Source organism: Narcine bancroftii, chromosome 12, assembly GCF_036971445.1.
Source record: "Narcine bancroftii isolate sNarBan1 chromosome 12, sNarBan1.hap1, whole genome shotgun sequence".
Lineage (NCBI taxonomy): Eukaryota > Metazoa > Chordata > Chondrichthyes > Torpediniformes > Narcinidae > Narcine > Narcine bancroftii.
The window spans coordinates 80,161,790-80,189,542 of NC_091480.1; the positions used below are offsets into that span (position 1 = coordinate 80,161,790).

At 46.7% G+C, this 27,753-nt stretch overlaps 1 protein-coding gene across 3 annotated transcripts in view; it reads left to right on the forward strand.

Moving 5' to 3' along the window:
* Window positions 1-27,753, forward strand: part of skap1 (src kinase associated phosphoprotein 1) — a 316,700-nt gene that overhangs the window by 271,440 nt on the left and 17,507 nt on the right. For 2 of the 3 annotated variants that reach the window (XM_069906124.1, XM_069906122.1), the window contains one exon: window positions 3,137-3,249. The exons of the other annotated variant lie outside the window; for it this stretch is intronic. In XM_069906124.1, coding sequence (XP_069762225.1) covers window positions 3,137-3,249 — 113 coding nt within the window. The remainder of the gene's footprint in view (window positions 1-3,136; window positions 3,250-27,753) is intronic. 3 annotated transcript variants of the gene reach the window in all.

Genomic DNA, 27,753 nt, shown 5'->3' on the forward strand with positions numbered 1-27,753 from the left:
ATCGCACCCTTCATAGAGCATGGCATACCAGAACCACGCACAGTATTGCAGGTCTGGAGGCTCAGTCGCTGAGTGATGGATTGGAGCGAGGCATATGTTCATGAAATGGTGTTGAGGTATGATCTCTCAGAATGGCAAGCAGATGGCCCCTCCATTCCCATTTCTTACATTCTTAAGCACATCAGAATGTGACTTTGGAGAGGTTCAGGCTTACAGTTAAAAGTCTCACCTGCGTAGTTACATCTCCAGCGACTTCTGCAGTTGAAGGGCTTGGAGTGAATAATCATCGGAACCATACATAGATTCTATTCTCTGACAATATGTAGCAGAGAAAAAAAAAATCAATTTGTTCCTTCTGTTTGTCTCAGGGTCATTATTGCCTCCCGTGAGGCACGATAGAGCGCAGTCTGGGGACATTCGCAATCTTGAACTGTTCTGCATGGACCACAGGCATAGGGCGTATTGCATTACCATACAACACTCGTTTGTCTTACATTAACTTAAACAGCTGACAAGAAAGCTATTAAATGATCAGTGATACTGAGGCAAACAAAATGCCTTTTCCAGCTTGCGTATTAATCCAAGTGGGAGAGAGCGTCGGTCCCCATCCCACAGGTTTCGCACTGCCTGGTGTGAAAGCGAGCCTGCCCCAGGCTACAGCCGTGCAGTATCAGAATTTTCACTTTATGGTTAACATGGCCAAATTTCATCGTCACAAATACAATTCTATTTTTCTTAACATGTAACTTTATCGACCTTGAAACAGCCATTCCGTTCTTGTATAGAAAGCAGAGTTAATTGCAAACCGGTTTCACTACACAAAACCAGAATGAGTTTCTTTCATTTCAGGCTTCTATTTTTACCCTTTCCAATTTAACGAACGTTAATGTTTAGGACCTTAATTAGCATGCAGAAATGTTGGATAGGTACTGAGATTGTAAAATACAAACGCAGCAATGATTGTAGGGTGTATCAGACTGTTACAGTGAGGGGTGTGGGGTGAATCATTGTTACAGTGAGGGATGCAGGGTGTGTCAGTGTTACAGTGATGGGTGTGGGCCTGTGGGGCATAGCAGTGTTACAGTGTGGGGTGTATCAGACTGTTACATTGAGGGGTGTGGGGTGCATCAGAGTGTTACAGTGAGGGGTGTGGGGCATATCAGTGTTACGTGAGGAGTGTGGGATGTGTCAGTGTTACAGTGAGGGGCGTGTGCTGATCCAGAGCATTGTAGTGTGCCGGAGTGGGACAGTGTGGGCATTGAGGGGGTGAGGTGGGTGGTGTGTTATGGTGAGGCATCAGAGGGAGGAGCGAGGGAACAAAAAGCAAACTGCTGGAACAGCTCAGGAGGGTAGGCTGTGCTGGGTCAGGGCCAGGGTAAGTTTGAGATGTGGGATGTTATTGTGAGGTGTGTGTAGGGGAGAAGGTTACAGTCCTGTTGTAACGCCCTGCCCCAGGGCACTGGAACAGTTTGCCCTTGTGTCTGAATGTTTGATGGGCTTGGGGCCTCAGTTCCCAGGGATCCGGTGGGTGAAGGGGCAGGGGCAGCACTTCGCAGTGAGGGTCGGCTGCACCAACACGGGGGGAGGTGAATGCCCCAGCAGATTGCCTTTGATGCTCACAGCAGCTTCAGTCAGTATTGCCTTCTGCCTCTTCAAGGTACTGTGGGAGTTGTGTGGGTTTCTTGGATTGTTGCAGCACTGGAGAAGGATATTTGGCCCATCCAGCCTATCCCAGCTCCTGGAAGGCAGCCCCCTTTCCAAAAATCTGAAAACTATGGTCTCCTATATGTTCAGCAGACAATGCTGATCTAATTCTCTTTGTGACACCGACAGGCTGCAAGTTCCCAGTGACAACTCTCTGCATGAGCAGGTTTTCCCTTCCACCTGCACTGCTTTCTTTCAGCCTCAGATTATAAACACAAACCTTTGAATTTTCCACTGGATGGGAACAGTTTTCCCACCAATCCCCATGTCAATACCTCATGATCTTGTTCTCGTATTTCAAAACTTCTCTGAACCTTTGCTCCAAGGAGAAAAACCCCCATCCTCCCCCATACACCCCACCCTCTGTCCCTGGAGCCAATCTGCTAAATCTTTAGTCTTCTTTCTCTGGGACCTGCACACCCTAAAATGAGATAACCGGATCTGGACACTCCGCTCCTGTTGTGACCTTTCCCAGGTTCCGTAGACAAATCACGTTTATTGTCAACTGATTGCACAAGTACAACCCAATGAAACAGTGTTCTCTGGTCCTCGGTGCAAAACACGCAGACACACAACCAAATAGCACACATAAAGACAAATAATACATCTGCACGCAAGTATTCATAGATACAGTGAATATGCATGTAATGGTCGAGTTTTGTGGGAACAATTTATAGGGTAAAATTTAGGGGGTCGACTACTACATGCATACTACATTTGACCGCGGTAAGTACCTGCATCCTTTGGGGCATCGTGAGCTCGGATGGCCGGGACCAGGTGGCAAGTCTGCAGTCGGGAGTTCCGATGTGTGGGCAGCTGGGGCCTGGGCGAGAGACAACAGTCGGGGTGTCGGGAGTTCGGATGGGCAGGCAGTTGGGGCCAAAAAAAGGGGAGTCGCTTTTTAAACCCGATATATGGAAAATACCAGATTTTTGGGCCAAAAATAGGGTGTCAACTTTTACACAGTATCAACTATGGTACAAATAAATGAATAAATATAGTTTCATGAATATGAGAGTCTCAGATGGTTAGTGTGAGCAACTCCTTTGGTTGTTCTGCATTTTCACTGCTCCTCCTGTTGCCCTGTAACTCAGACTTTACATCTCAAGCTCATTTCTTAGCAAGTCTACGTCACTTAAAGCAGCTCCTGCCAAAATTCCAAGCCCAGGGAATTCAGTGGGCACGAATGTCGCTGAGTTGCTGTGCGTGATGACCCAAGAGCCTTTTGAAAGGTGATAAAGTCACAGTTCTGGGCATGCAGGAGTGGGTGACTTTGATTAAAACACACACCACTGCAGCCCAGTGCACTTCCCTCAACCTGCTGCACAATAACAGGCCACTGATGTGTTACTGGTTCATTAATAAAAGAGCATTAAATAGCCTGAATAAATCTTTGAGTAGTTATGGGGTCTCTGCTCTCCATTCCACGTAGGGGACACCAGCATCAATTTTGAAGACTACTACCTGGGACTTTGGGATTGCACTGGGCAGGAGGAAGATGAACTGTCATTTAAGCGTGGAGACATGGTTCACATCCTGAGCAAGGTAAGGCAGTGTGTAAATCATCAGATCGATTGCGATGCGGGCAGCCCACACCTTCACCCCTGCTCCTCTCGTTATTCAGCCTGTCTACCATCGCTCAGTCGGAGGCACTTCTGCCTCAGGTGATTCCCGGTTCGAATCCCACATCAGCCACAAGAAATCAGGCTCACTGTTGAAAGTTTCAAGTTTATTTTTTCACAAAATACTTGTACAATAAGAAGGCTTCTTCTGTGAGCAGGCTAACAGGTTATCATACAGTTGTGTAAAGAACACAATTTACAGAACGTATGGTTACAAGGAAAAATAAGATTAATATGTACCAAGGAAAAACCATTTCCTTCCAACAGTTATCAGGCTCTTGGACCTCCCGTTGTTACACTAATCTCGGACTACTCCAACACCACACAAGAATTTTGCGGCAGATGAACGTTATCATCATCTTGATAACTGGTGTGGGGTTCATTCAAGAGCCCGATGGCTGTTGGGAAGGAATTACCTTTAAGCCTGTCGGTGTGTGCTTTCACTCTCTTCAGCCTTGTGCCCGATGGGAGGAGAGTGTGTCCGGGGTGTGATGGGTCCTACAGCATCTTGGCTGCCTTTCTTGGGCTGATGTAGAGATGGGAGATGTAGGTTTGCGTGATGTTCTGCACTGCATTCACCCCCATCCGTCGCTTCAATGGTGTCGAGCAGTCGTGTTGTCCTGGAACACAAGGTTACTCTCTTCCAAGTTAGACATTCAACGGAGCCTTGTCCACTCACTTGTGTGCATATGAAAGTGGGAGAAATGTTAGATGGATTATCACCTGGCCTGACCCCACAGCATTGGAGAATTTGGCCACCATGACACCGCTGTTTTGCTGTACTCAAATCACCGACTGCAACAAGATCAGAAGGGAAGTCCAAGTGTGAATTCAGAAAGTGAATGCTTGCAGTAGCCTTAAAATATGTCAGGAAATCACAAAAATAGGTTATATAGAATCTGAAAAAAAAGGTACGTGATAGGAAATTTTTTAGGCGATTTTCACGACCAGCAGCCCAGAAATCCACACAATGCACCCAAAAGTGTTCATGAAGCAAAATCTTCATTGTCCAGTATTACTAAAGCATTTGCAAGATCCAGAGTTGATAGAGAAATGCAAATCTCTCTTCCCAAAGTCCTGTCAGCACATAATTCCCACTTAATCCATCTGCTCCACACACCCTCCCAAGTTACATGCCATTCTGATTTGGAAATACATTATGACTGGGTCTACATGCTAGCACTCAACAGCACTGTGGAAGCCCCTTCACCGGAGAGGCTATGTCTGATCATGGAGGCAACTCACCCCCATCTTCCCGGGAGCAGATAGGAACCTTTCCAGGGCCAGATTGGAAAGGGCTCATTCTCTAGGGGACACACTTGCCCCATGCCTCCGTCAGGTTAACTGTCACTGGGCACCTGGCCCTCAGTCCAGTGATAAGAGTCCAGCTTCGCCCTGCATCACCACCACCAGTACATTAAGATATAATTAGCACTGTACAAAGATAACCTCCGAGGACTAGTTCAGGCAGCCGATGAGGCATTGATGTATGGATGGAAGTTTGTGTTAAATTATCTATTTAAACATCAGCCCCAGAGAGAAAATCCATTCTCTCTCTATCCTTGTACTGGTTCAACCTCAAAGCCAAACCCCTAAAGGCTGTGAATAATCTCTTGATAACTGGAGCTGATTTTGCCTTTTTGAACAATTATTCACCAGTTCAACTTCAGGTCACCTGTGTTGCACAATGGCCTGAATTGATTGGTCCATTAGCCAGTGACAGAAGGACGGAGAAAGAGATGCACCACTGTGATTGGCGAGTTTGAGTAACTACTTGTGTTTCTAACCCATACAAGGAGCCTGACATCGACAATGTATCACCTCAGCCGCGCTGAAGCGTGCTGGCCATGGGCCGATCATTGACTCTTCTCTGGAAACTAAGCAGAGATATGAAACAAAGGAGATTATTCTGTGGATTCTGCTGGAGAAGTGGGTGTATCAGAAACAGTAACTCTGTGTGTGTGTGTGTGTGTGTGTGTGTGTGTGTGTGTGTGTGTGTGTGTGTGTGTGTGTGTGTGTGTGTGTGTGTGTGTGTGTGTGTGTGTGTGCGTGCGTGGTGCGTGTGCGCGCCTGCCTGCCTGTGGCAATAGAAATAATTCTACATTCCCTCACCAGGTCTCAGCTTGGCTCAGCTCACCTCAACTTGGCTCCTTTCACCTCGGCTCAGCACAGCTCAGCTCATTTAAGCTCAGCTCAGCTCAGCAGGGTGCAGATATGGGTGGTGATGGGGGTCCAGGGGGATGCTTGCCCTTTCTAGCTGGGTTAAATGATTAACTGCCCTTCCCAGTGCTCTGGCTTCAATCCCAAAACTTATCATTGTGACAGTGTGAGATGTTAGACACATTCCCTGTTGCCTGATTGGCTGGTGCTTGGCTCCCAGTCAGTACTCTTGTCCTTTTTCCAGTATTTTAATCACCAATGGTCAGAAATGGTGGAAGAATCCCATACAAAGGCACTGAATCAAACAGGGAAGTGAAAAATATCTGGTCAATCCACAAGCACAGGACCCTGAGTCTCCATTATCGTCACAAGGGTTGTTCATGCAGCCCGCTAACACCCTCAAGAGGGCAAACAGGGATGGAGAATCAATGTTTGCCTTGTCAGTAAAAATCCATCATTATGTCTTTGCAGAGATGTCCCCCTTGACTTCTCTCCTGGAGACAGACTTGTTCCAGGAGGGGAATGTGCTGCCCCTGTTCCTACATCTCCTACCAGCTAGCTCAGAAAACACTGGAGGCCAGAATTAACTCCACAGACCATTACATGGGCTCTGCACCCTCCATCCTTGTTACCTTACCCCTGGGTTCACTGATACCTAATCACACCCACATGAATATAATAAAAACATAAGAAATAGGAGCAGGAGTCTGGCCCATTGAGCTTGCTCCATCATTCAACATGATCATGGCTGATCTGGCCATGGGCTCCGCTCCACTTGCCCTTCATTCCCCATTCCTAAAAATCTGTCTGCCACAAAAGCTTGGACTCTCAGTGGCCACCCATTTCAATTCCCCCATCCTATTCCCTGGCTGATGTGTCCGTCTATGGTCTCACATATTGCCAGACTGAGACCACCCACAAATTGGAGGAACAACACCTCATCTTCTGTCTGGGCATCCTCTAACCGGATGGCATTAACATCAACTTTTCAAGTTCTATTAAACCCTCCCACCCCCCCCCCCCCCCACCATCTTCATCTCCCTGTCTCCTCTCGTTTTCTCTCTCTCTCTCTCTCTCTTCCCCCTTTTGTCCTTTCACAGAACCAAAATTAATTCTCACCTTTCCTCTTATCCAATTAACACCTTTTGTTTGTTGGTCTGGTCTCCTCCCCCTCTCATTCTCCCCCATTTCTCTCCCCAGTCTTTATTCAGATGCCTGCCTGCTTTTTGCTTATTCCTTAGGGCTCAGGGCCAAAATGATAGTAATATATCTTTACCTCTTTAGGACACTGCAAAACTAGTCAAGTTCCTCCAGCATTTACTGTGCGTTTTTACTACAACCACAGCGTCTGCAGACTTCTGTGTTTCAGTTCCAAATCTAGCTGTGTCTTAAATGCATTTAATGAGGCAGCCTCCTGCTGCTTCCTTGGGCAGAGAATTCCACAGATCCTTCAGAATCAGAATTTATTTTCATGAACATGTCTCGTGAAATTTGTTGGTTCTGCGGCAGCGTCACAGGTGCAAAAATGGCCATAAATCACATTTTTAATAAATTGTTGCAAAAGAAGAGGAAAAATGTGGTAGTGTCTGTAATTCATTGTCCATTCAGAAAACTGATGCCCTCCTTCCTGATGGTCACAGTGAGAAGAGGACATGGCCTGGGTAGTGAGGGTTCTTGATGATAGAAGCTGCTTTTCTTAAGGCACCGCCTCTTGTAGATGTCTGTAATGGAGTGAAGACTGATGCCCTTGATGGCGCTGGCTGAGTTCACAACCCTCTGTAGCCTTTTCCTGTCCTGTGCATTGGCACCTCCGTACCAGACAGTGATGCAACCAGTCAGATGCAATCTTTGTCTTAAATCTACTCCCTTGAATCTTGAGGCAATATCCTCTAGTTCTCATCTCCACCACCAGTGGAAACAACCTCCCTGCTTCTACCTTATCTATTCCTTTTCATAATTTTATGTTTCTATAAGATTCTCCCTGATTCTCCAATGACTGTAGACCCAGGTTACTCAATCTATGGACACATTCATCCCCAGAAAGGGAAAAGAGAGGTACTAAGGCACATAGGCAACTTGATAATCCCATGTAAGGATTAAAAACATCTTTTAAACCAAGCACTTGGTCACCTGTCCTCTATTTCTCATGCACCTGAGGGCAAATGGACCCTGACCACACATTCCCAGGGAGCTGTTGGGAACACCCTGCATGATTAGAGGTGCTATACAAATGAACATTTTTATCAACCATTTCAATGGGACGATTAATATCTGAAAAACAAAGTGCAAAGGATGAGGCAATGGGATTGGTCCAATCAGGAAGCCAGCATCATGTGGTCTTGGAAAGAGCTGATTGGCTGATGTTTGTGTTGCAATGTCTCTGATTTGATGAAACATATCGGCTGTTTTTGAAAGGAGACAAATTTAGACACAGAAAACCACTGCTTTTTTTTTGTAATTCCAAGAATTTGGAATTTGAGTACACTCAGTGGCCCAGTTTAGATATCCTGTAAAAAGCTTCAGGGGCCAAATTTCCTGGGCCTATTGATTATACTTTAGTGTGGATTAGGTTGAAGCAGTCACAAGATGCAGTGTGTGTTACTCTTAATGCATTGAGTCCCAGTGATCTCTCTGCTGCTCACGTCCAGCCCCATTAGTGTTGTGAACACGGTGCAATCTGTTCTATTCAAGAGGAGCACCATCGAGTCAGGACGGATTCCCGACGATTTATACGCACGCTGAAATGCCTGGCAAACCCGCCTAGCCTTTCTCCCCCACCTCCCCCAACCTCCCGTTCTGTTCTCCAAACACCTCTCCCTCCCCCCGTGTTGGTTCTCCATCTAGAGAAAGGGGGGCATGTGGGGAGATCAAGAAGCTCCTCCCCATCACCCCTTACACTACATTTAGTGTGGTGAGGAGAAAGGGACCGGCCATCTCTAATGGCAGGCTGTCAAAGACTTTGGCTCATTAAAGCACAGAATTATGTTCGCACTTCATTTGAACTTTGTTTCCACACGCAGCTGTGACAGAAAGAAAGACCTTGAAGGAAAACTTCATTAGCCAAGTCCCAGAGCATTGAAGAGAGCAGAGGTTCCGTACTGAATGTTACACAGGAGCTACATGTGTTGCTAAACACAGCGAGATTTCAGGCGCTGTGTGGAGAGTGGCCAGTGGACTCCTGGAGGGATAATGTGCCCCTGTTTCTGTCAGGCTATGTCATGGCCTTCCAAACATCTCAATGCACAGCAGGGTCTCAGGTCACAGAGCTTTAGGCAGGTAGTCTCCACTGACCAGCAACAAGATGGGCGGTACAGTTAGCATAGCGGCTACCACAACGCTATTACAGTGCCAGTGACCCAGGTTCAAATCCAGTCCTGTCTAAGGAGTTTGCACTGCATGGGATTTCCCCAGGTGCTCTGGTTTCCTCCCACGTTCCAAAGACGTACAGGTTAGTCGGTTAATTGGCCACGTGGGTGTATTTGGGTGCAGCGGGCTTATGTGCCGGAAGGGGTTGCTACCGTGCTGTGCAGGTACAGCAGATAATCAAGAAGGGTAATTAACTGTGTTGGTTTTGTTGCTGGAAGGATTGAATTAAAGAGCTGGGAGGTTCTGCTGCAACTGTACAGGGGACGTGTCTCCCTACTGAGAGAGGATATACTGGCCTTGGAGGCAGTGCAGAAGTAATTCACCAAGATGATTCTAGAAACAAAGGAGAGTTTTTCAACCTTCTTCTTTTCACTCATTTACCACCTTAACTAATCCCTTACCACAGAGTATCTAGTAAGGGATTAATTAAGGTGGTATGTGAGTAGACCTCTGCCATCTCGAGTACTTCGACGTTAGGAGTGTAAGCGCTCCAATGGATGTTGAGGATGGAGCGGAAACAACGCTGGTGGAAGCGTTCTAGGAGCCGTAGGTGGTGCCGGTAGAGGACCCATGATTCGGAGCCGAACAGCTGCGCTGGATGGGTCACGTCTCCAGAATGGAGGACCATCGCCTTCCCAATGATCGTGTTATATGGCGAGCTCTCCACTGGCCACCGTGACAGAGGTGCACCAAAGAAAAGGTACAAGGACTGCCTAAAGAAATCTCTTGGTGCCTGCCACATTGACCACCGCCAGTGGGCTGATAACGCCTCAAACCGTGCATCTTGGCGCCTCACAGTTTGGCGGGCAGCAACCTCCTTTGAAGAAGACTGCAGAGCCCACCTCACCGACAAAAGGCAAAGGAGGAAAAACCCAACACCCAACCCCAACCAACCAATTTTCCCTTGCAACCGCTGCAATCGTGTCTGCCTGTCCTGCATCGGACTTGTCAGCCACAAACGAGCCTGCAGCTGACGTGGACTTTTTACCCCCTCCATAAATCTTCGTCCGCGAAGCCAAGCCAAAGATGTGAGTAGAAAGTAAAAAGTTAAGAATCACTGGGTTAGTTTATAAAACTACATTAATTAATCTTGGACTATACTCAATGGAGTTTAGAATGATGGGAGGAGAATCTTATGGAAGCATAAAATTAGGCTGGGCTCAAATAAGTGACTCAAGCTTGCTCACTCTCTGTATCTTAGTCCCACTCTGCTCCATCTCCAGGTCAGCTGTTCCCCTCACACAATCTTCTCTCTCTCCATCCCACTCAGTCTCTCACTGTTTTATCTCTCACCGTAAACATTTGCTTTGCCTCTCTCTCTGCCTTGCTCTCCCTCGCATGCTCTCCTCAATCCTCGCTCCCAGCCATTTAGTGCGTCCATCTCTCCTGTGGACTCGTACAATTGAGGAATGCATTCGAACGCTGTTCATCCAACTGGATCATAGTTCCATCTTGATAGGAAAGTTTCAATCTGATGCCGATTAATTGCTAAATGAATCTCTCTCTGTCAGGGGATGTAACCACAGGCACAAACTGTGTTCTGTGCCAATCAGTGCCACGAAATAGAAAATAGAATCTAATAAAAAAATACACCCATCTGGTCTTTATAACTGCAAAAGCTTGGGCAAGAGATCAGATCTGACAGCTCGCACAGAAAATTCAAATGACTCTGAACGGGTCAAGTGGAAAGATGAACAGAGACTGTAAAATTATCAGGACACTACAACCTTAAATGAGGAAACTGAAAGAAGAAGTAGAACACAAGTGGCTGACCTTTTCTTGGCATGTGTGATTTGTTAAAGCTAATTAACCAAAGTCTTCACTGAATTTCAGAATCAGGTTTATTGTCAGGAACATGTGTCACAAAATTTATGGTGTTCTTTGATATTTAAACAACAGCGGTCAAATCTATTTTATGAATTTCTCGGGACACGGCCTGGCTTCATTCTGGGTCTCTTGATGCCCTTGGGAAGTTGGGGGAACTGTCTGGAGCCCTTTTTCCACTGGCATCCCAATTAATTGGCCATGCAGTGTCCCGGGATAGGAAGCCATCTGTGCTGTTTTCACTCGGCCACCTTTAACCAGGACACTGACTGCTTTTCCACCGAACACAACTCATCCCCGGGGATCGGAGAGTCCACCTTCAACTGGAAACGGGTGAATTTCTCCTTTTTCCATTGGTTTAATCGGCATGTCGGCGTCAGCTGACACCTGGGATATGAGTAGGGGTAGAGCCCACCAATCCCCAGCGTGAAATGGTGTCATTTGCCATCAGCGTGCTGATTGTTTTCCTTTTTCCACTGGACCTTGTCCCAGTTAATTCCTCGTTAATTCCTGGGACAATGTGCCAGTGGAAAAGGGGCTTTGCTGCTGATGTTCCATGTGTGAGGGTGCTGTTCGGGGTGGATTTCCAGTCAGAAGGGTGTGCACCTTGGAAGGGAACCGTGGGTTTAGGAGGTGTTTGCGTAGACGTGGCAAGGAGCAGAATAAGTGTGATTACCTTCTGAAATATGTGTAGAATGTGCCCACGTTACAGAGACACTTAGCCATCTCAGACACTGCTTCCCTAGACATAAAGCATGGTAACAGACCCTTTCGGCTCACGAGCCTGCGCCGCTTAATTATGCCCAACTGACCTATAACACCTGGTACATTTTTCTGAAAGGTGGTAGGAAACTGGAGCCCCCAGGGAAAACTCACACAGACACGGGAAGAACGTACAAACTTTTTACAGGCGGTGTGGGATTTGAACCCGAGTCTCCATCGCTGGCATTGTAACAGTGTTGCGCTAACCATGCTGCCCCTGCACTAACCCTGTCATCTCATTTGTGCTCATGGTTGTAACCAAGGTACAAAGGTACGTTGGTGCCATGTGTAAAGTTGGTGCCTCAACTGAGATCAACCTGGTGTCTTCCAAGCCCTACAGTTCCCTCCCTCATTCTAACGCTGGGTGGCACAGTCAGTTATTTGGCCACAGTAAGGTGTCTCCAGTGTGTGTGGGTGAGGGGTAAAATGAGAATGAGGGAAGAATAAGGTGGGGTTAGTGCAGGTCAATATTAATGGGCCAAAGGGCCTACTTGTATGATGACTGGCAGCTAATTCATGCACAGCAAGATTCCACAATGGCTTCTGCAAAATAAAAGGGCAGCTGTTTACAGTCCCAAGGTTAAGGGTTAAACATTGAACAGGACACTGACCGCATTCCTCACTCTGTCACCTGACGACTGCCTGGGGGACGGACTCCAGACCTCATCACATCTTATCCCCTCGGACAGTACCTGCCTGGCCTGAGCTGTGGTCAGGCATGGCCTGGTGAAGCTCGCTGGGCCACAGCTGACCATCAGGCCAGCATCTGTCTGAAAATCACTGGCCTCAGCATCCTGACCTGTGACCTCTCAGAATCAGAATTTATTGTCATGAACAAGTGTGAAAAAATTAGTTGTTTTGTGGCATTGCAGGTGTAAGGTTTCTATACGTTACATGTTTTAAAAATAAACAAATTAGTGCAAAGGAAGAGAAAGTGAGGCAGTGTCTGTGGTTCATTGTCCATTTAGAAATCTGATGGCAGAGGGGAAGAAGTTGTTTTTGTGCCTCTGTGTGTGTGTGTGTGTGTGTGTGTTTTTTCAGTCTCCTGTACCTTATTCCTGATGGTAGCAGTAAGAAAAGGGCATGGCCTGGATGGTTGGGGTTCTTAAGAATAGAGGCACCTTCACTTGGAAATGGAGTGAAGACTGGTGACCATGATGGTGCTGGCCGAGTTCATAACTCTCTGTAGCCTTTTCCTGTCCTGTGCATTGCAACCAGTCAGAATGTTCTCCATGGTACACCTGTAGAAACTTGCAAGAGTCTTTGGTGACACACCAAATCTCCTCAAAACACCTCACGGTCTAGCTCATGGCAGGTCTTCTTCATGATTGCATTGACATGGAGACTCCAGGATAGATCTTCAGAGATTCAGGAACTCTTTCCACTGCTGTCTCCTCAGTGAGGACCGTTTTGTGTTCTCCCGGTTTCCCCTTCCTAAGTCCACAATCAATTCCTTAGATTTGCTAACGTTGAGTACAAGGCTGTTGTTGTGACACCAACTGACCCTACTCACTGTGATCTGCTGACAACCTTGGTGTCTCCCTGAGCGGAGATCCTTTCCGTTATGTTGCTCTTTGTGGGAGATTGCTGTGTGCACATTGGACCAGAGATTATTAATTTTCTAAAAGAATAATAATTTTTTGGAAAACATCTTTGAACGTTCAAATGTGAGAGGCAGGCCTCTCTCTCTCTCTTTTTTTTTTTTTTTTTTTTTCACACCATAAATCACAATAGCCATGATATACACTTTTTCTTTGAGGCAGGCCTCTCTCACACTGCAGATCCGTTGGGGGAGGTGACCCCATGTGAGCTGCGAGAAAGGTGAGGTGGATGTTTGGTGATGCTTGTATGATTCCAAGGCTCAATGGTTGCTGTTAAATGTGTCGAGCTGGTGTTCAGTCCTGGATGTGGAAAGGAATGTCCAGATCCTGCCTCTCATCCATACATGGCCTCTGATCCTGAATCAGAGACACAGATTATTGCATAAATGGATACAGGCTGTACGCCTCTCCCAGAGACGGACACACACTCATGAATATGTACGTGTGTGCTCATGAACACTCCCCCAACACACACACACACCCAACAAACATTCACAAGCACACCCAACACACATACCCTCAACACCCACACATACACCCCCAACACACATACACCCACACACATCCAACATATACACACTTGAATCTTATACAATTCCACAGTCACACAAACACTCACACTTGCTCACATCCATGGTCCAACAGAGTATTACAACATCCTCAAACACACATGTTAATACAGCAACATAGACATGTTGATGCACAGGCAGTATGTGCACGGTTCTGTGCACATTTCCAATCACACTGATGGGAACTGACACAATTATCACCTCACATATTGCTATACTTCTACCTGGCCTCACACAAGGTCTGCCTCTCTCACCAGGCACACTTCCCAGCATCCCAGCCAAAACCCCCGTTCCCTGGCTCAGCAGAGGCATTCTCAGCCCTGAAAGCAGGAGCCAGACTGACGGCAAGGTGCAGGGTAAAGTGCAGATCCACCGCCAAGAGACTGTGAGAACAGCCAGTGTCTAGGAGAAACAGTGGGACCACTGGGTGTACAGGAGAGACAGTGGGAGCACTAAGTGTCCGGGAGAGACAGTGGGAGCACTGAGTGTCAATAGACAGTGGGAGGCCTGGGTGTTCATGGAGAGACAGTAGGAGCACTGGGTGAGGGGAGTCAGCAAGAGCACTGGGTGTCTGGTAGAGACGGTGGGAACATTGGGTGTACAGGAGAGACAGCGGGAGCACTGGGTGTACGGGAGAGACAGTGGGAGCACTGGGTGAATGGGAGAGACGGTGGTAGGGTTCTCGTGACCTATTCCTGCTCCCGTTTTCCTATTAGCAGTCTACTGGAGGAATGGAGCAGATTGGGCAGCATCACTGGGGGAAAATATGGTCAATGTTTTAGCTTAAAATAGAGAGCATCTTTTTCTCCCACTGTTGCTTTTCTCCTGCGGTTGTGTTTGGCTTCACATTGCAGCGTCTGCAATTTCCTGAGTTTCTCCTATTTTTTCCCTGATCTTTTGTGAGCTCTCTCTCTCTCTCTCACTAATCTTTAGCCTGTGTAAATCGTCGTGTTTCATGCCTCTCCACTGCTGGGTCCCTTTAAGAAGGGGGTAAGGATCACTGCCTTAGTCAGGTCACCCCGATGGGTTGCCAAAAGCTGGAGGGTGGCGCCCTCTAATGTCCTATGCGCTGTGGTGAGGTGTGCTCACACAGCCTGGAGACCAGGCAGCAGCAGTCAGAGGGATTGAGTGGGAAGCACCCACCGCAAGGTAGAAGTTATACCCTCCTCACCGACACACACTCCTCCCTCTGCCTCTGAACCGTCTGTGTCTCACTCACCCCTCCCCATCCTCATCTCTCCCTCATGGGAGGTTACAGTCTTGTACATCCTGACAATATACAGATGCACTGAAATTCTTAACTTGCCGCAGCCACACAGGTACATAGATACAACAACTACAAAGGTATAAATTATATTGCCACAATGCACCATGAGACAGAAAGAGATAATAAATATAAGAGGATAAATAAATATTCATAATCGTGGTTAGTGCAAGAAAATAAATGTTTCCATCATGCAGACAGATCTTTTAGTGGTCCCAGCATAGTTTAAGGTTAGGTTCAGGGTAGTATGGGGTGGTTCAAGAGCCCAATACTGTGTCAATGCTGCACAATCGCTCAGCAAAAGAAGGTGTAAGGCGCTCCTTCTGTCCAATACCCTTCAGGTCACCCTTGAGCAAGGTGTGGTACCTGTTTAGCCTCCCAGTCAGGGTCACATGAAGCCATGGATTGCAGGTGGTCGATGGTTTTTACAAGCAGATTCTAAAAATTGGAATTTATGGTTGTGAAACCGCTGGGCAGATGAATCTGCTGATCAATGGCCAGGGTTACCCCGTCCAGTACGGACACTGCAACCGAAGAAGGCAACGGGAAACCACTTCAGTATTTTTTCCCTTGTATAATCATGAACTCAACATCGACTACGGTCTCAGCTCAAAGATGGAGCCTTCACCGAAGGAGGACAGGGGAGGCAACAACTACAATTCGGAGGGTCAGAGATCGTGATTGATGGAGAGACATGATTGTCCCTGCCAAATGGCAAGGCACCTGAATGAACTGTTAGAAAGATATACTAAAGTATATCTTTCTTTGGCTTGGCTTCGCGGACGAAGATTTATGGAGGGGGTAAAAAGTCCACGTCAGCTGCAGGCTCGTTTGTGGCTGACCAGTCCGATGCGGGACAGGCAGACACGATTGCAGCGGTTGCAAGGGAAAATTGGTTGGTTGGGGTTGGGTGTTGGGTTTTTCCTCCTTTGCCTTTTGTCAGTGAGGTGGGCTCTGCGGTCTTCTTCAAAGGAGGCTGCTGCCCGCCAAACTGTGAGGCGCCAAGATGCACGGTTTGAGGCGTTATCAGCCCACTGGCGGTGGTCAATGTGGCAGGCACCAAGAGATTTCTTTAGGCAGTCCTTGTACCTTTTCTTTGGTGCACCTCTGTCACGGTGGCCAGTGGAGAGCTCGCCATATAATACGATCTTGGGAAGGCGATGGTCCTCCATTCTGGAGACGTGACCCATCCAGCGCAGCTGGATCTTCAGCAGCGTGGACTCGATGCTGTCGACCTCTGCCATCTCGAGTACCTCGACGTTAGGGGTGTGAGCGCTCCAATGGATGTTGAGGATGGAGCGGAGACAACGCTGGTGGAAGCGTTCTAGGAGCCGTAGGTGGTGCCGGTAGAGGACCCATGATTCGGAGCCGAACAGGAGTGTGGGTATGACAACGGCTCTGTATACGCTTATCTTTGTGAGGTTTTTCAGTTGGTTGTTTTTCCAGACTCTTTTGTGTAGTCTTCCAAAGGCGCTATTTGCCTTGGCGAGTCTGTTGTCTATCTCATTGTCGATCCTTGCATCTGATGAAATGGTGCAGCCGAGATAGGTAAACTGGTTGACTAAACGGTCAACTAAAGTATATATGGACTTTAATAAGGCCTTTTGATAAGGTTCCTCAGGGAAGGTTAGTTAGGAAGGTTCAATCATTAGGTATTAACATTGAAGTAGTAAAATGGATTCAACAATGGTTGAATTGGAGATGCCAGAGAGTAGTGGGAGCTAACTGATTGTCAGATTGGAAGCCGGTGACTAGTGGTATGCCTCAGGGTTCAGTATTGGGTCCATTATTATTTGTCATCTACATTAATGATCTGGATGATGGGGTGGTTAGTAAAAGAGATGGAGCTGTGGATAGTAAGGAAGGGTGTCAAAGCTGGAAGAGGGATTTAAGCCAGTTAGAAGAGTGGACTGAAAGATGGCGGATGGAGTTTAATGCAGATAATTGTGAGATGTTACATTTTGGTAGGACTAATCAAAATAGGACATACATGGTGAATGGTGGGGCATTGGAGAGTGCAGTGGAACAGAAGGATCTAGGAATAACGGTGCATAATTCCCTGAAGGTGAAGTCACAAATGAAGAGGGTGGTGAAGAAAGCTTATGGCATGTTGGCCTTTATAAATCAGAGCATTAAAGTCTAGGAGCTGGGATGTTATGTTAAAATTGTACAAGAATTGGTGAGGCCAAACATGGAGTATTGTGTACAGTTTAAGACACCAAAGTATAGAAAAGGTATCAACAAATTGGAGAGAGTGCAGAGAAGATTTACTAGAAGGTTGCTGGGGTTATTATAGGGAAGGTTTAAATAAGTTAGATCTTTATTCTTTGGAGGGTAGAGGTTGAGAGGGGATTTGATTGAGGTATTTAAAATTATTAGGGCTATAGAGTGAGTTGACATGAAGAGGCTTTTTTTAAGAAAGGGGGAGATACAAACAAGAGGACATGAGCTGAGAGTTAGGGGGCAAAAGTTTAGAGGTAACATGAGGGGGAGACTTCTTTACTCAGAGGGTGGTGGGTGTGTGAAACGAGCTTCCAGATGAAGTGGTGGAGGCAGGTGGCCAACTTGGCCCTTCTAGTACATGCCGATATATATGTTGAACCTGTAGGGCTGGACTTCAGTCTTTTGTACCTCCTGCCTGAAGTTAATGTGAAAGTCAGCCCACAATGTAATAAAATAAGCAGCAGAACCAATTAAGCTTACAACAGTTTCCTTTATTCAGCCTTGTTAACGCTAGCGGGAGTTCAGCAACTCATTCTCTACACTGATCCCCACTCAAAGCATACAGGGTTTTCATCCCATTTTTAGACACCTTTAGACATGAGTCTACAAGTTTCACAGAGCTGGCGATTCCTATTTTAACAACAATATGTTCCCCTGTGGTGCCTGCAGACAATCTGGCAAAAACAGAATGTCCTTGGTGTTAGTTACTATCTCACCACAGCAATGGGAAAGGTCGTGTTAGAGGGCAGTCATCTTCTCATCTATCTGTATGTTACAAGGCAACTATATTCTCACCCAATTCATTAACCCTTTATTAAGCATATTCATTAAATGTATTCTTTCACAATAGCAGAGGGAAGAGGTTGTGACCAGGGTGATGAGGGTCCTTGATGACATTGGCGGCCTTCTTGAGGTAGTTCCTCACAGAGGTGTCTGCAATGGATAGGAGGTCAGTGATTGTGATGGACGTGGCCAGGTTTGCAACTTTCTGCAGCCGTCCATATTCTTCGGCACATCCAGGTTCCCCTGAAACCTTGTTACCAACACCCCCCCCCCCCCCCCCACACACGTCAGAACCCTTTCTTTGGTGGAGGGTCTCACAGTTGCCCACCCTCTCCCAGTCTCTGAGGAAAATTTCTCCTGGATTAATTAATCCATGACTGGCCTTGACTCTGAGAATCCTCCACGTCTCCAGACCCATAAGAAAGAGGTTATTCAGCCCATCGAGTCTGCCCTCCCATTTACCAGAGCAGACACAACTTCTCCTGTATGACCTCAGGGTGCCAGATAAAGCATCAAATCCAGTGATCGTCTCAGTTTGATAGCACTGCATAGTGAGGTCATGTTTATGAAATAAAATAAACTCTCTGCCAGTGATGTGGGATCTTGCTCTGTGCAACATTTGCAGACGATGAGTGAGTGGATGTCAGGAGCGAACCGTTGACTGGTCAGAGACCACTGCCCTGAGGTCCCCACCTCCCTCATCTGATACAGCTGAGGAGGAGCTTCCATTTCAGGTCAACCCCCCGTCAAGGAGCCGCTCACTGCTCCAGGGCAATCCCTTCCGATGCAGGTGCGCCTTCACCCCCCCCCTCCCCCCTCCCCCCTCTCAGAGCATGGGGTACTGGGCTCAGGAGTGTATGCTCGTTAGGTGATCATGTTGATGGTGACTGGGATTCCAAGCGATGATCTCAGGCACCAGTTGATGAGTGCCCAAGGCACTCGCCATCTATCACCTGCACAATCACTGCTGATGGGGTCACTCTGAGAGGCATGGAGGCAAGAGGCAGAAATATATTGTGAAAACAAAGAGTTCAACTAAAGTTTAACACCTTATTAGCAGTTTATATAACATTTCCCCCGAGCTACTGATACAGGTCAGCACAGCATGCGCCCAGGCAGCAGGGAAATGACGCTCACAGTCTGCATTTCATTGGCATTGATGCAGTTCTGCAGAGAGGCCAGAGCGTAATTAATCGCAAGGAGCTGGATGAGGAGTCCAGGCAAACCATGAGGAGAGGACGGCTGGAAGATTTGAGGAAGTTTTCACAAGAGTTTTCCCACTGGGACCCCGGCTGGGTCCCTGCGTTTCTCCATCCATTGCACGTTCCTGATCTCTGCCTCTCCATCTCCGGTGCCTCCAGCTGTCTGGACCTTCTCTGGGATTCTCTCCCGAAATACAGACCCATCTATCACCTCCCCCTCCTAACAATCAACCACGTTGTCTGCACATTTGGTCACCTGATGTGACACAGTACAAGGGTTCTTTGGTAACATTTTCTTCCTTCAAGGGTGTTATTTCAATGCAATTTGTTTTTGTAATTGGCCCAGGTAAATGTGGGCCAGCAGTGAAGCCACTTGTTTTCAGGGAGGTTGTCCCAGTAAATCATGTCACACCCTCATCACCCCTCTGTAACCAACACCCCTTCACCCACATCGCCCACCCCATTACTGACCCACAAACCACCCCTTCACCCCACTCATCACCCCACCCCATCACCCCACCCATTCACCCACATCACCCACCCCACCATCCCGCCCCATCATCCCACCCCATCACCCCACCCATTCACACATCTCATCACCCGCCCCATCATCCCGCCCCCTCACCCCACCCCATCATAACATCCCAACTCCTGTACTCAATACTTTGATTAATGAAGGCCAAGGTGCCAAAAGCTTTCTTCACAATCCTGTCTACCTCTGACGCCACTTTCAGAGAATTATGTATTTGAATTCCCAGATCCCTTATGTTCCTCTGCACTCCTCAGTACCCCACCGTTTACTGTTTATGTCCTACCTTGGTTTGTCCTTCCAAAATGCAACACCTCACACTCCTCTGCATTAAATTCCATCTGCCATTTTCTGGTCCATTTTTCCAGTTGGTCCAGATCCCTCTGCCCTCAGAGTTCTCCTGCACCACCCTCTAGCTGTTGGGGGTGGGTGGTGATGCAGAGTATTGGGGGTGATGCAGGATGTGGGGAGGGGTAGGGTGGAAGCTGATGCAGGGTGTGGGGGGGTGGAGAGTGCAGGGGTGTGGGTGATGCAGGGTGTGGGGGGGGGTGGGAATGATGCAGGGTGGAGGGAGTGAGGGTAATGCAGGGTGGGATTTGAATCCCGAGCTGTATGTTCTCCCAGTGTCTGTATTTGGGTTTTCCCCAGGGGTTCCAGATTCCTCCCTCTGTTCAAAACATACCACGGTTGGAGGTCAATGGAGTGTAATTGGGCAGCATGTGGGCAGAAGGACCTGTGACCATGCTGTATGTCTAAATGTTTCTCCCTTCTTTCCTCCACCCTGGGCTCAGAATGAGAGGTCAGCCTAGGGCGCACTTGCAGACCTGCTGCCTCCCTGCTCCAGGTTAGATCCCAACCTCCACGTTCCCAAGACAGGTGGGTTGGGGGGTGTGGTGATTGTCAGCTGTCAATTGTCCCCATTGTGTAGGCGAGGGGGTAGAATCTAGGAGAGGTTGATGAGAAAATGTTACAAGGAAAAGGTAGTGGGTGATTTGGTTACTCTGCCAGATCACAGAGATGAAATGGCCTCCGGTGTCCACAGCCCATCATACTCTCCACCACCCCCACCCCCCTCCCTAATCATGGCTGATCTTCCCCAGGCATCAATCCCACCATAAGATATACCCTCCCCCCCCCCAAGAAGTGCCTACACACCTCCGTGTTAGATGCCCCTCCCTATCATTCTTCAGCATCCACCCTGTCATGTTCTCTTAGGATCTAGAATATGTCCCACATGGAAAAATTCCCAGGTTGCGGCTTCGGAGCAGGACTGAGGGCTGGACACATCGTCCTTCTGAATAGAGGTTCCATCTCCTCACCCAGAGGATGGGGCAGGAGAGGTCCCCACAGGTCAGGGGACAGACAGGAAACAGGCCCTTCAGCCCACTCAGTCTGTACTGACCAACAAGTACCCATTTACACTAACTCAACTTTATATTTCCCATTGTTCCATCAACTCCACCCATCCCACTCAAGGCTCTAACACTGATCTAAAAGTGAGTGACACAAATAAGCTAAGCTATTCAGCCCATCGAGTCTACCCCACTATTTAATCATGAGCTGATCCATTTTCCCTTTTAGCCCCACTGCCTGGCCTTCTCCCCAAGACCTTTGATGCCCCAGCTAATGAAGAACCTATCAATCTTTGTCTTAAATACACCCAATGACCTGGCCTTCACAATCACCTGTAGCAACAAATTGCACAGATTTACCACCCTCTGGCTGAAGAAATTCCTCCGCATCTCTGTTCTAAGCGGACACTCTTCAATCCTGAAGTTGTGTCCCTTTGTCCTAGACTCTTCCACCATGGGAAACAATCTTTCTACATCTACTCTGTCTAACAACATGCCTTTGGGACATGGGACCATAAGACAGGTGCAGAATGTAACCCATAGGACCTGCTCTGCCATTCAAAGCATGGCTGATGTATTTCCAGGAAACTGGAGCACCTGTTGAAACCCATGCAAACGCCACACAGACAGCACTGGGGATCAGGACAGGTCTCACCCTGGAGCAGAGAGGCAGCAACAGTCTCCCACCCTAACCACGCCAAAGGCAGACTAGGCTTGTTGCTTCACATGTTGCCTTGCCTTCCACCTTCATGGTAACAGTGGCTAAAACTGCCTGATATTTGGGATGGTCTTTGGGACAAACTGCATTTGGAACAGGTAAATAGGTTTATTGTCATGTCAAGTGCAGATACACCATAATTCTTACCTGCTGCAGCCACACAGGGACAGAATATATACCAGCTACAAAAGTATTCATCAAGTTTCCACAATATACCATTAGAAAGAGATAATAAATATAAAAGAACAAATAAATATATTAAGTATTTACAGTTGAAAAAGGGCAAGATAAATGTAGTCCCTTCTATTAAATTTAAATCTTTACATTCAGAAAATGGCAAATATCAGAATCAGGATTTATTGTCATGAACAAGTCATGAAATTCGGTGTTTGCGGCAATGTCATAGAGCAAACATTCAGATTATAACCATCTCATGGCATTACTATATTTAAAAAATGGCAATAATTGTGCACGGAAGTTAAGGCAGTGCCTTTGTTCATTGATCATTCAGGAATCTGATGGCAGCGGAGAAGAAGCTGTCCTTGTGCCACTGAGTGATCGTCTTTAGGTTCCTGTACCTTTTTTCCAATGGTAGCAGAGTAAAGAGGGGGTGGCCTGGGTGGTGGGGGGTCTTTGAGAATAGAGGCTGCTTTTTTAAGACACCGCCTCATGTAGACGTCCTCGATGGAGTGAGGTCTGGTGCCTGTGATGCCGCGGACTGAGTTAACAACCCTCTGGAGTTTATTCTTGTCCTGAGAGTTGGTGCCTCCATACCAGGCAGCGATGCCATCAGCCAGAATGCTCTCCACGGTACACCTGTAGAAATTTACGAGAGTTTCGGTAACATACTTAACCTCCTCAGACTCCTCACAAAGTATAGCTGCTGGCGGACCTGCTTTGTAATTGGATCAACATGAAGACTCCAGGACAGATCCTCGGAGATGCTGACACCTAGGAATTTGAAGTTCTTGACCCTCTCCATTACTGAGCCCTTGATGAGGACTGGGTTGAGTTCCTCTGACTTCCTCCTGAAGTCCACAATCCTTGGCTTTGCTGACGTTGAGCGCAAGGTTTTTGTTGATACACCACTCAATGAGCTGATCTCTCTCCGTCCTGGACGCTTCCTCGTTGCTGTTTGTGATTCTGCCGACAACTGTGGTGTCATCGGCAAACTTGTAGATAGCATTGGAATTGTGCCTGGCCACACAGTCATGAGTAGAGCAGTGGGCTAAGCACCCATCCTTGGGGTGCACCTGTGTCGATGATCAGTGAAGAGGAGAGGTTGTTTCCAATTGATACTGACTGTGGTCTTCTGATTGGAAAGTCAAGGATCCAGTTCCTGAGCGGGGTACAGAGACCTCAGGGGTACAGAGACCTCAAGCTTCTTGACCAGCATTGAGGGAATAATGGTATTGAAGGCCGAGCTGTCGTCGATGCATTAGCGCATCTTTTGAAAATAAATCGTGTGAAGTGTCAGTATTGAATACAGGAGTTGGGAGGTCATGGTGCAGTTGTGTAAGCCCTCCATTTTAAGTATTGTGTTCAGTTCTGGTCACCATGCTTCAGGGCAGATGTCCTCCAGCTGGAGAAGATTGACAAGGATGTTACCAGGCATCAGGGGCCTAAGCTACAAGGGGAGGTTGAGCAGACTGGGGCTTTATTCCTTGGAGCGCAGGAGGATGAGGGGTGATCTCAAAGAGGTGGAAAAATTCATGAGAGGAATAGATTGGGTGAAAGTAGAGAGTCTTTTGCCCGGAGTAAAGGAATCTGTAACCAGAGGACATAGGTTTAAGGTGAGAGGGGAGAGAGATTTAACAGGATCCTGAAAGGTTAACGTTTTTACACAGAGGATGATAGGTGTATGGAATGGGCTGCCAGAGGAAGTGGTTGAGGCAGGTACTATTACAACATGCAAGTAAAAGATTGGATGGATACATGGGTAGGATGGGTTTAGAGGGGACCAAATGCAGGCAGGTGGGACAAGTGTGAGTGGGGCATTTTGGTCAGTTGGGTAGGTTGGGTAGAAGGGCCTGCTTCTATGCAGTATGACTGTATGACACTATGAAGGGAAACATTGAATCCTTTGTGTGTTCTGCTACTATTGAGCACCAAGAACAGTGAAGTTCCAAGTCCAGAAGAGGACAAGCCCAAGGACTCATTAATGTGAACCATTCTGACCAATGAATCCATCCAAGCCCTTGTTGCAGTAGCGTTCATCAACCAGGGGGAGGAATCCTTGCCAACCCAACTGCTTAGGCACTGAGTCCCTCAGTCCTGGTGAAAACAGTCCAAGAAGAGGGAGAGGAATATTCATCTTGAATGGAGGCTACCCCAGTTAATCCAAATCCAGTCAGTGTCTCATAACCATCTGTGGAAGAGGTAAATTGGGAATCTTCTGTCTTGTACGACTGTGGACTCAGAAAATGGCTTTGGAGGAATGTCACCGCAGCCTCTAGCAGGATCCCACCCAGCCCAACACCAGAGCCCCATCCCCCTTGTGCTGGATTTCTCCCCATGAGTTGTGACCACCTTTGTACAAAGCTCTGCTCCCACAGGGCAGTGAGGATAGACTATAGTGCACTTCAAGATTTATTCCAGCACCTCACCCCACCCACTACAACCTCCCCGACTCTACCTCGTGGCCTCTGAATGACCTCTCTGAGTTTTGGACAGAGTGAAAAGGAGTGGGAAGATGGGTGAGATCTGGTGGATGGTGGGGACTGGGGGGGGGGGGGGTTCCAGAAATGAGCTGCTGATTTGGGATGGTTCCTATGGAGATGGGTGGTTGCCGGTGACGTTGTGCCTTTTTTTAATGCTTCATTGAGATAATAAATCTGTTGTTGTGCCCACTGAGGTAAAAATCTAATGTTACTCTGTCTTGGGGATTTTCAGAAGCCAGGAACTAAGGAAGAGTTTTAAAGATGTCCATTTTGTTTATGTTCGGTTGTGTTGCTTTTCCACTGCCTCGACCCTCCCTGCCTGTGACTCTCTGCCCTTCTTCAACAAATATCAACCCCCCCTATTTTATAACCCCCTCTGGCCCCATATCCCTCCTTATCACTCCCTCCAGCCCCTACATTTCTCTCTATGTTATCAGCCCCTACCCGGTATCTCAAAAACCCTTCCATTGTCCAATGCCTGGGTCACACCCCCCCTCTATGACCCTGATATTTGAGAATCTTCACCAGCCCCTACTCCCATCCCCCTCTCAATAAACCCCTGCACAGCCCACATCCCTTCCAACCTCTGTGACTTGACACGCTACTACTCTAACCCGTGAAGCCCTGCATCTTATTTCTACCCTGTTTCCCCCTGCCCCATTCTCCTCCTGATAACCTGCCATTGAGGTTTAAAGGTGTGAGTGATGATTTGGTGAAATATACTGGATATCATTTTGTTTTCTGAAACACTGAAATAAAAATGATTAAAGCCAAGACCCATAATATTAGACAAGTTCAGCTGCTCTATGCTGTGAGGAGAGAATGAAGCCAGTTTTCATTACTACTCGCTGAAGCCAGTTCTTCATTACTACTCGCTGAAGTTCTGGACCCAATGTTCTTCACCCCCATCCTTTTTGCCTGTCTGTGGGTGCTAAGAAATAACACTGGACGACATTTTGTTTTCAAAAGGTTTGCTTCCTGAAAAAATAATTGGAGATTATGATCAATATTCCCTCCAATTTTTAGTAGTCAGCGTGGGCAGAGATCTTATGTTGTGCAAATTTTTTTCCTGTGACAAAAGTATGTGCGCTCTGAATGCTTGTGCAAATATAAACTTGAAATTGTTTCAAGACCTTTTTGGCACAACCTATCTCTCATGGCTAATAAAACTGTAGTGGCATGTTTCAACATCATACAGATATGATTGCATTCTACAAAGTAACGTATTTCGTTACGATTTTATTCTATTCTTTGAACTAGGTAACCAACCTTTTGTGCGCACATTAATTTCCTTTGTTCCTGAGCATACAGCATAGAATAGGGGTCTCCAAAGTGGTTGATTCAACCCCCAGGGGTCGGAACCATATAGGGGGTCGATAAATGCCAGGGGGTCGAAAGGAGGTCGATAGTACCGGGGGGGTGATATTGCGGGGGGGGGGGGGGGGTAGGAGGAGGGGGTTCATGTCGCGGGGGCTGTTGATTTAAATAGTACTGCCACACCACCCCCACCCCCAGGGGGGCAACGGAGGGAAGGCTTACCTGCCATGAACCTTCGAGCACCACTGTCACGCTTTTCCCTCATTGGTCATGTCCTTTCTGGCACTTCAAGTATTGCCAACACATTTTCCCCTCATCGCACATATGCCAGCCAGCTGTGCATAGCCTGTGGACCCCAGGATGCCACATTTAACAGGTAAGCGCCCTTTCTTCCCCTTAATTTGTCCTGCATTTTGGGAGGGGTATGGACTATTCCCCGCCCCCCAAATGGAGGACAAATTAACGTCCAGCTTGAGAAGGCACCAGATGGAGGCAGAGATCTTAAAAGCTGGACTGTCCGGCCTAAAACCAGACAGCTGGCCACCTTACCTAGTGCCCCCCCATCCAGCTTCCCCATCCAACCCCTGCTCCCCCCATGTCAAGTGCCGGGATTCCATGCCTGGGATTGATGAAGGACCACATAGTTCCTGAAGGGGTCAACAGTCTAAAAAGTTTGGAGACCCCTGGCTTAGAGGGAACAGTGATTATTATCAGGCAGTCAATATACAAAATCTTAAATTTTGGTTATATTACATTAACCATGAAGACTGTCCAATATGGGTCTCTTTCTGTTACTAAATTTTCTATAATTTCCCTTCTCGGATCCTCACTTCCTATATCTTTAAATAAATTAATTGATGACCCAGTGGTTAAACCTACTTTGAAGACCTGGATACAATTTAGAAAACATTTTGGCTTATTGAGATTTTTCTCTCTCTAATCCTATTTTTTAATTATTTCTTTAAACCTCCCATGATTGATGTCACTTTTAAAGAATGGTATAGATTAGGCATTAAATGTTTTAAAGATTTATTTATTGAAGGGAGTCTTGCTTCTTTGAACAACTGTCAGTTAAATATAGATTACTAAATACTCTTTTTTTTGTTATTTACAGATTAGAAATTTTTTTCAGATCTCAATAACATGCATTCCCTATGAGCACTAATAAGAATTTAATAGATATAATTTTTAATTTACAACCATTTTATAATGGTTCAATATCTAACATACACGCCATGTTGTTGGGAATAAGAGAGGCTCCTTTAGATAAAATTTAAAAAGCCTGGGAACAGGACCTACAGCTTTTAACTGCTGAAGCTTGGAATGCAATTTTTAAATTGGTTAATACCTCATCTATATGTGCCCACCACTCCCTCCTACAATTTAAAGTAGTCCTTGGAGCTCACATATCCAAAGTCAAACTATCTCGTTTTTTATGCAAATGTATCTCCTTGTTGTGATAGATGTAACAATGGATATGCTTCATTAAGTCATTTGTTTTGGACATAGCAGAGCCTTGAGAAATTACTGGAATATAATATTTCAAACTTTTTCTGTATTTTTTAAAGTTAATTTTGAACCTAATCCTTTAACTTCCTTGTTTGATATTGTTGGAGAGAGTGGCATAACTCTAGCGGCATCTGATTTGCACGAAGTAGCATTTACTTCTCTTACGGCTTGACAGGTGGTGCTGCTTAGATGGAAGGACATTGCTCCACCTACTCACGCTCAATGGCTATGTGACGTCATGTCATGTTTAAATTTAGGAAAGATTAGATGCTCAATTTCCAATTTGAATTTAAAATTTCAAACACTGTGGGGACCTTTTATTAACTATTTTCAGAATCTGATTTAATATTAATGCAGAAGTGTTGACTAATAAGGTCATTTTATTACTTTGATTAGGATTTTTTTTCCTTTCCTTGCCAAACAGCTTTGTTTTTGGTAATGGGTTTAGATCTTTTTATTATATGACTGTAATACAATTGAGAATGCGGGTACCTTGGATGAACGGGTATAATCTAAGCGTAATATATTATAACATAACATAACATAACAATTACAGCACGGAAACAGGCCATTAGGCCCTTCTAGTCC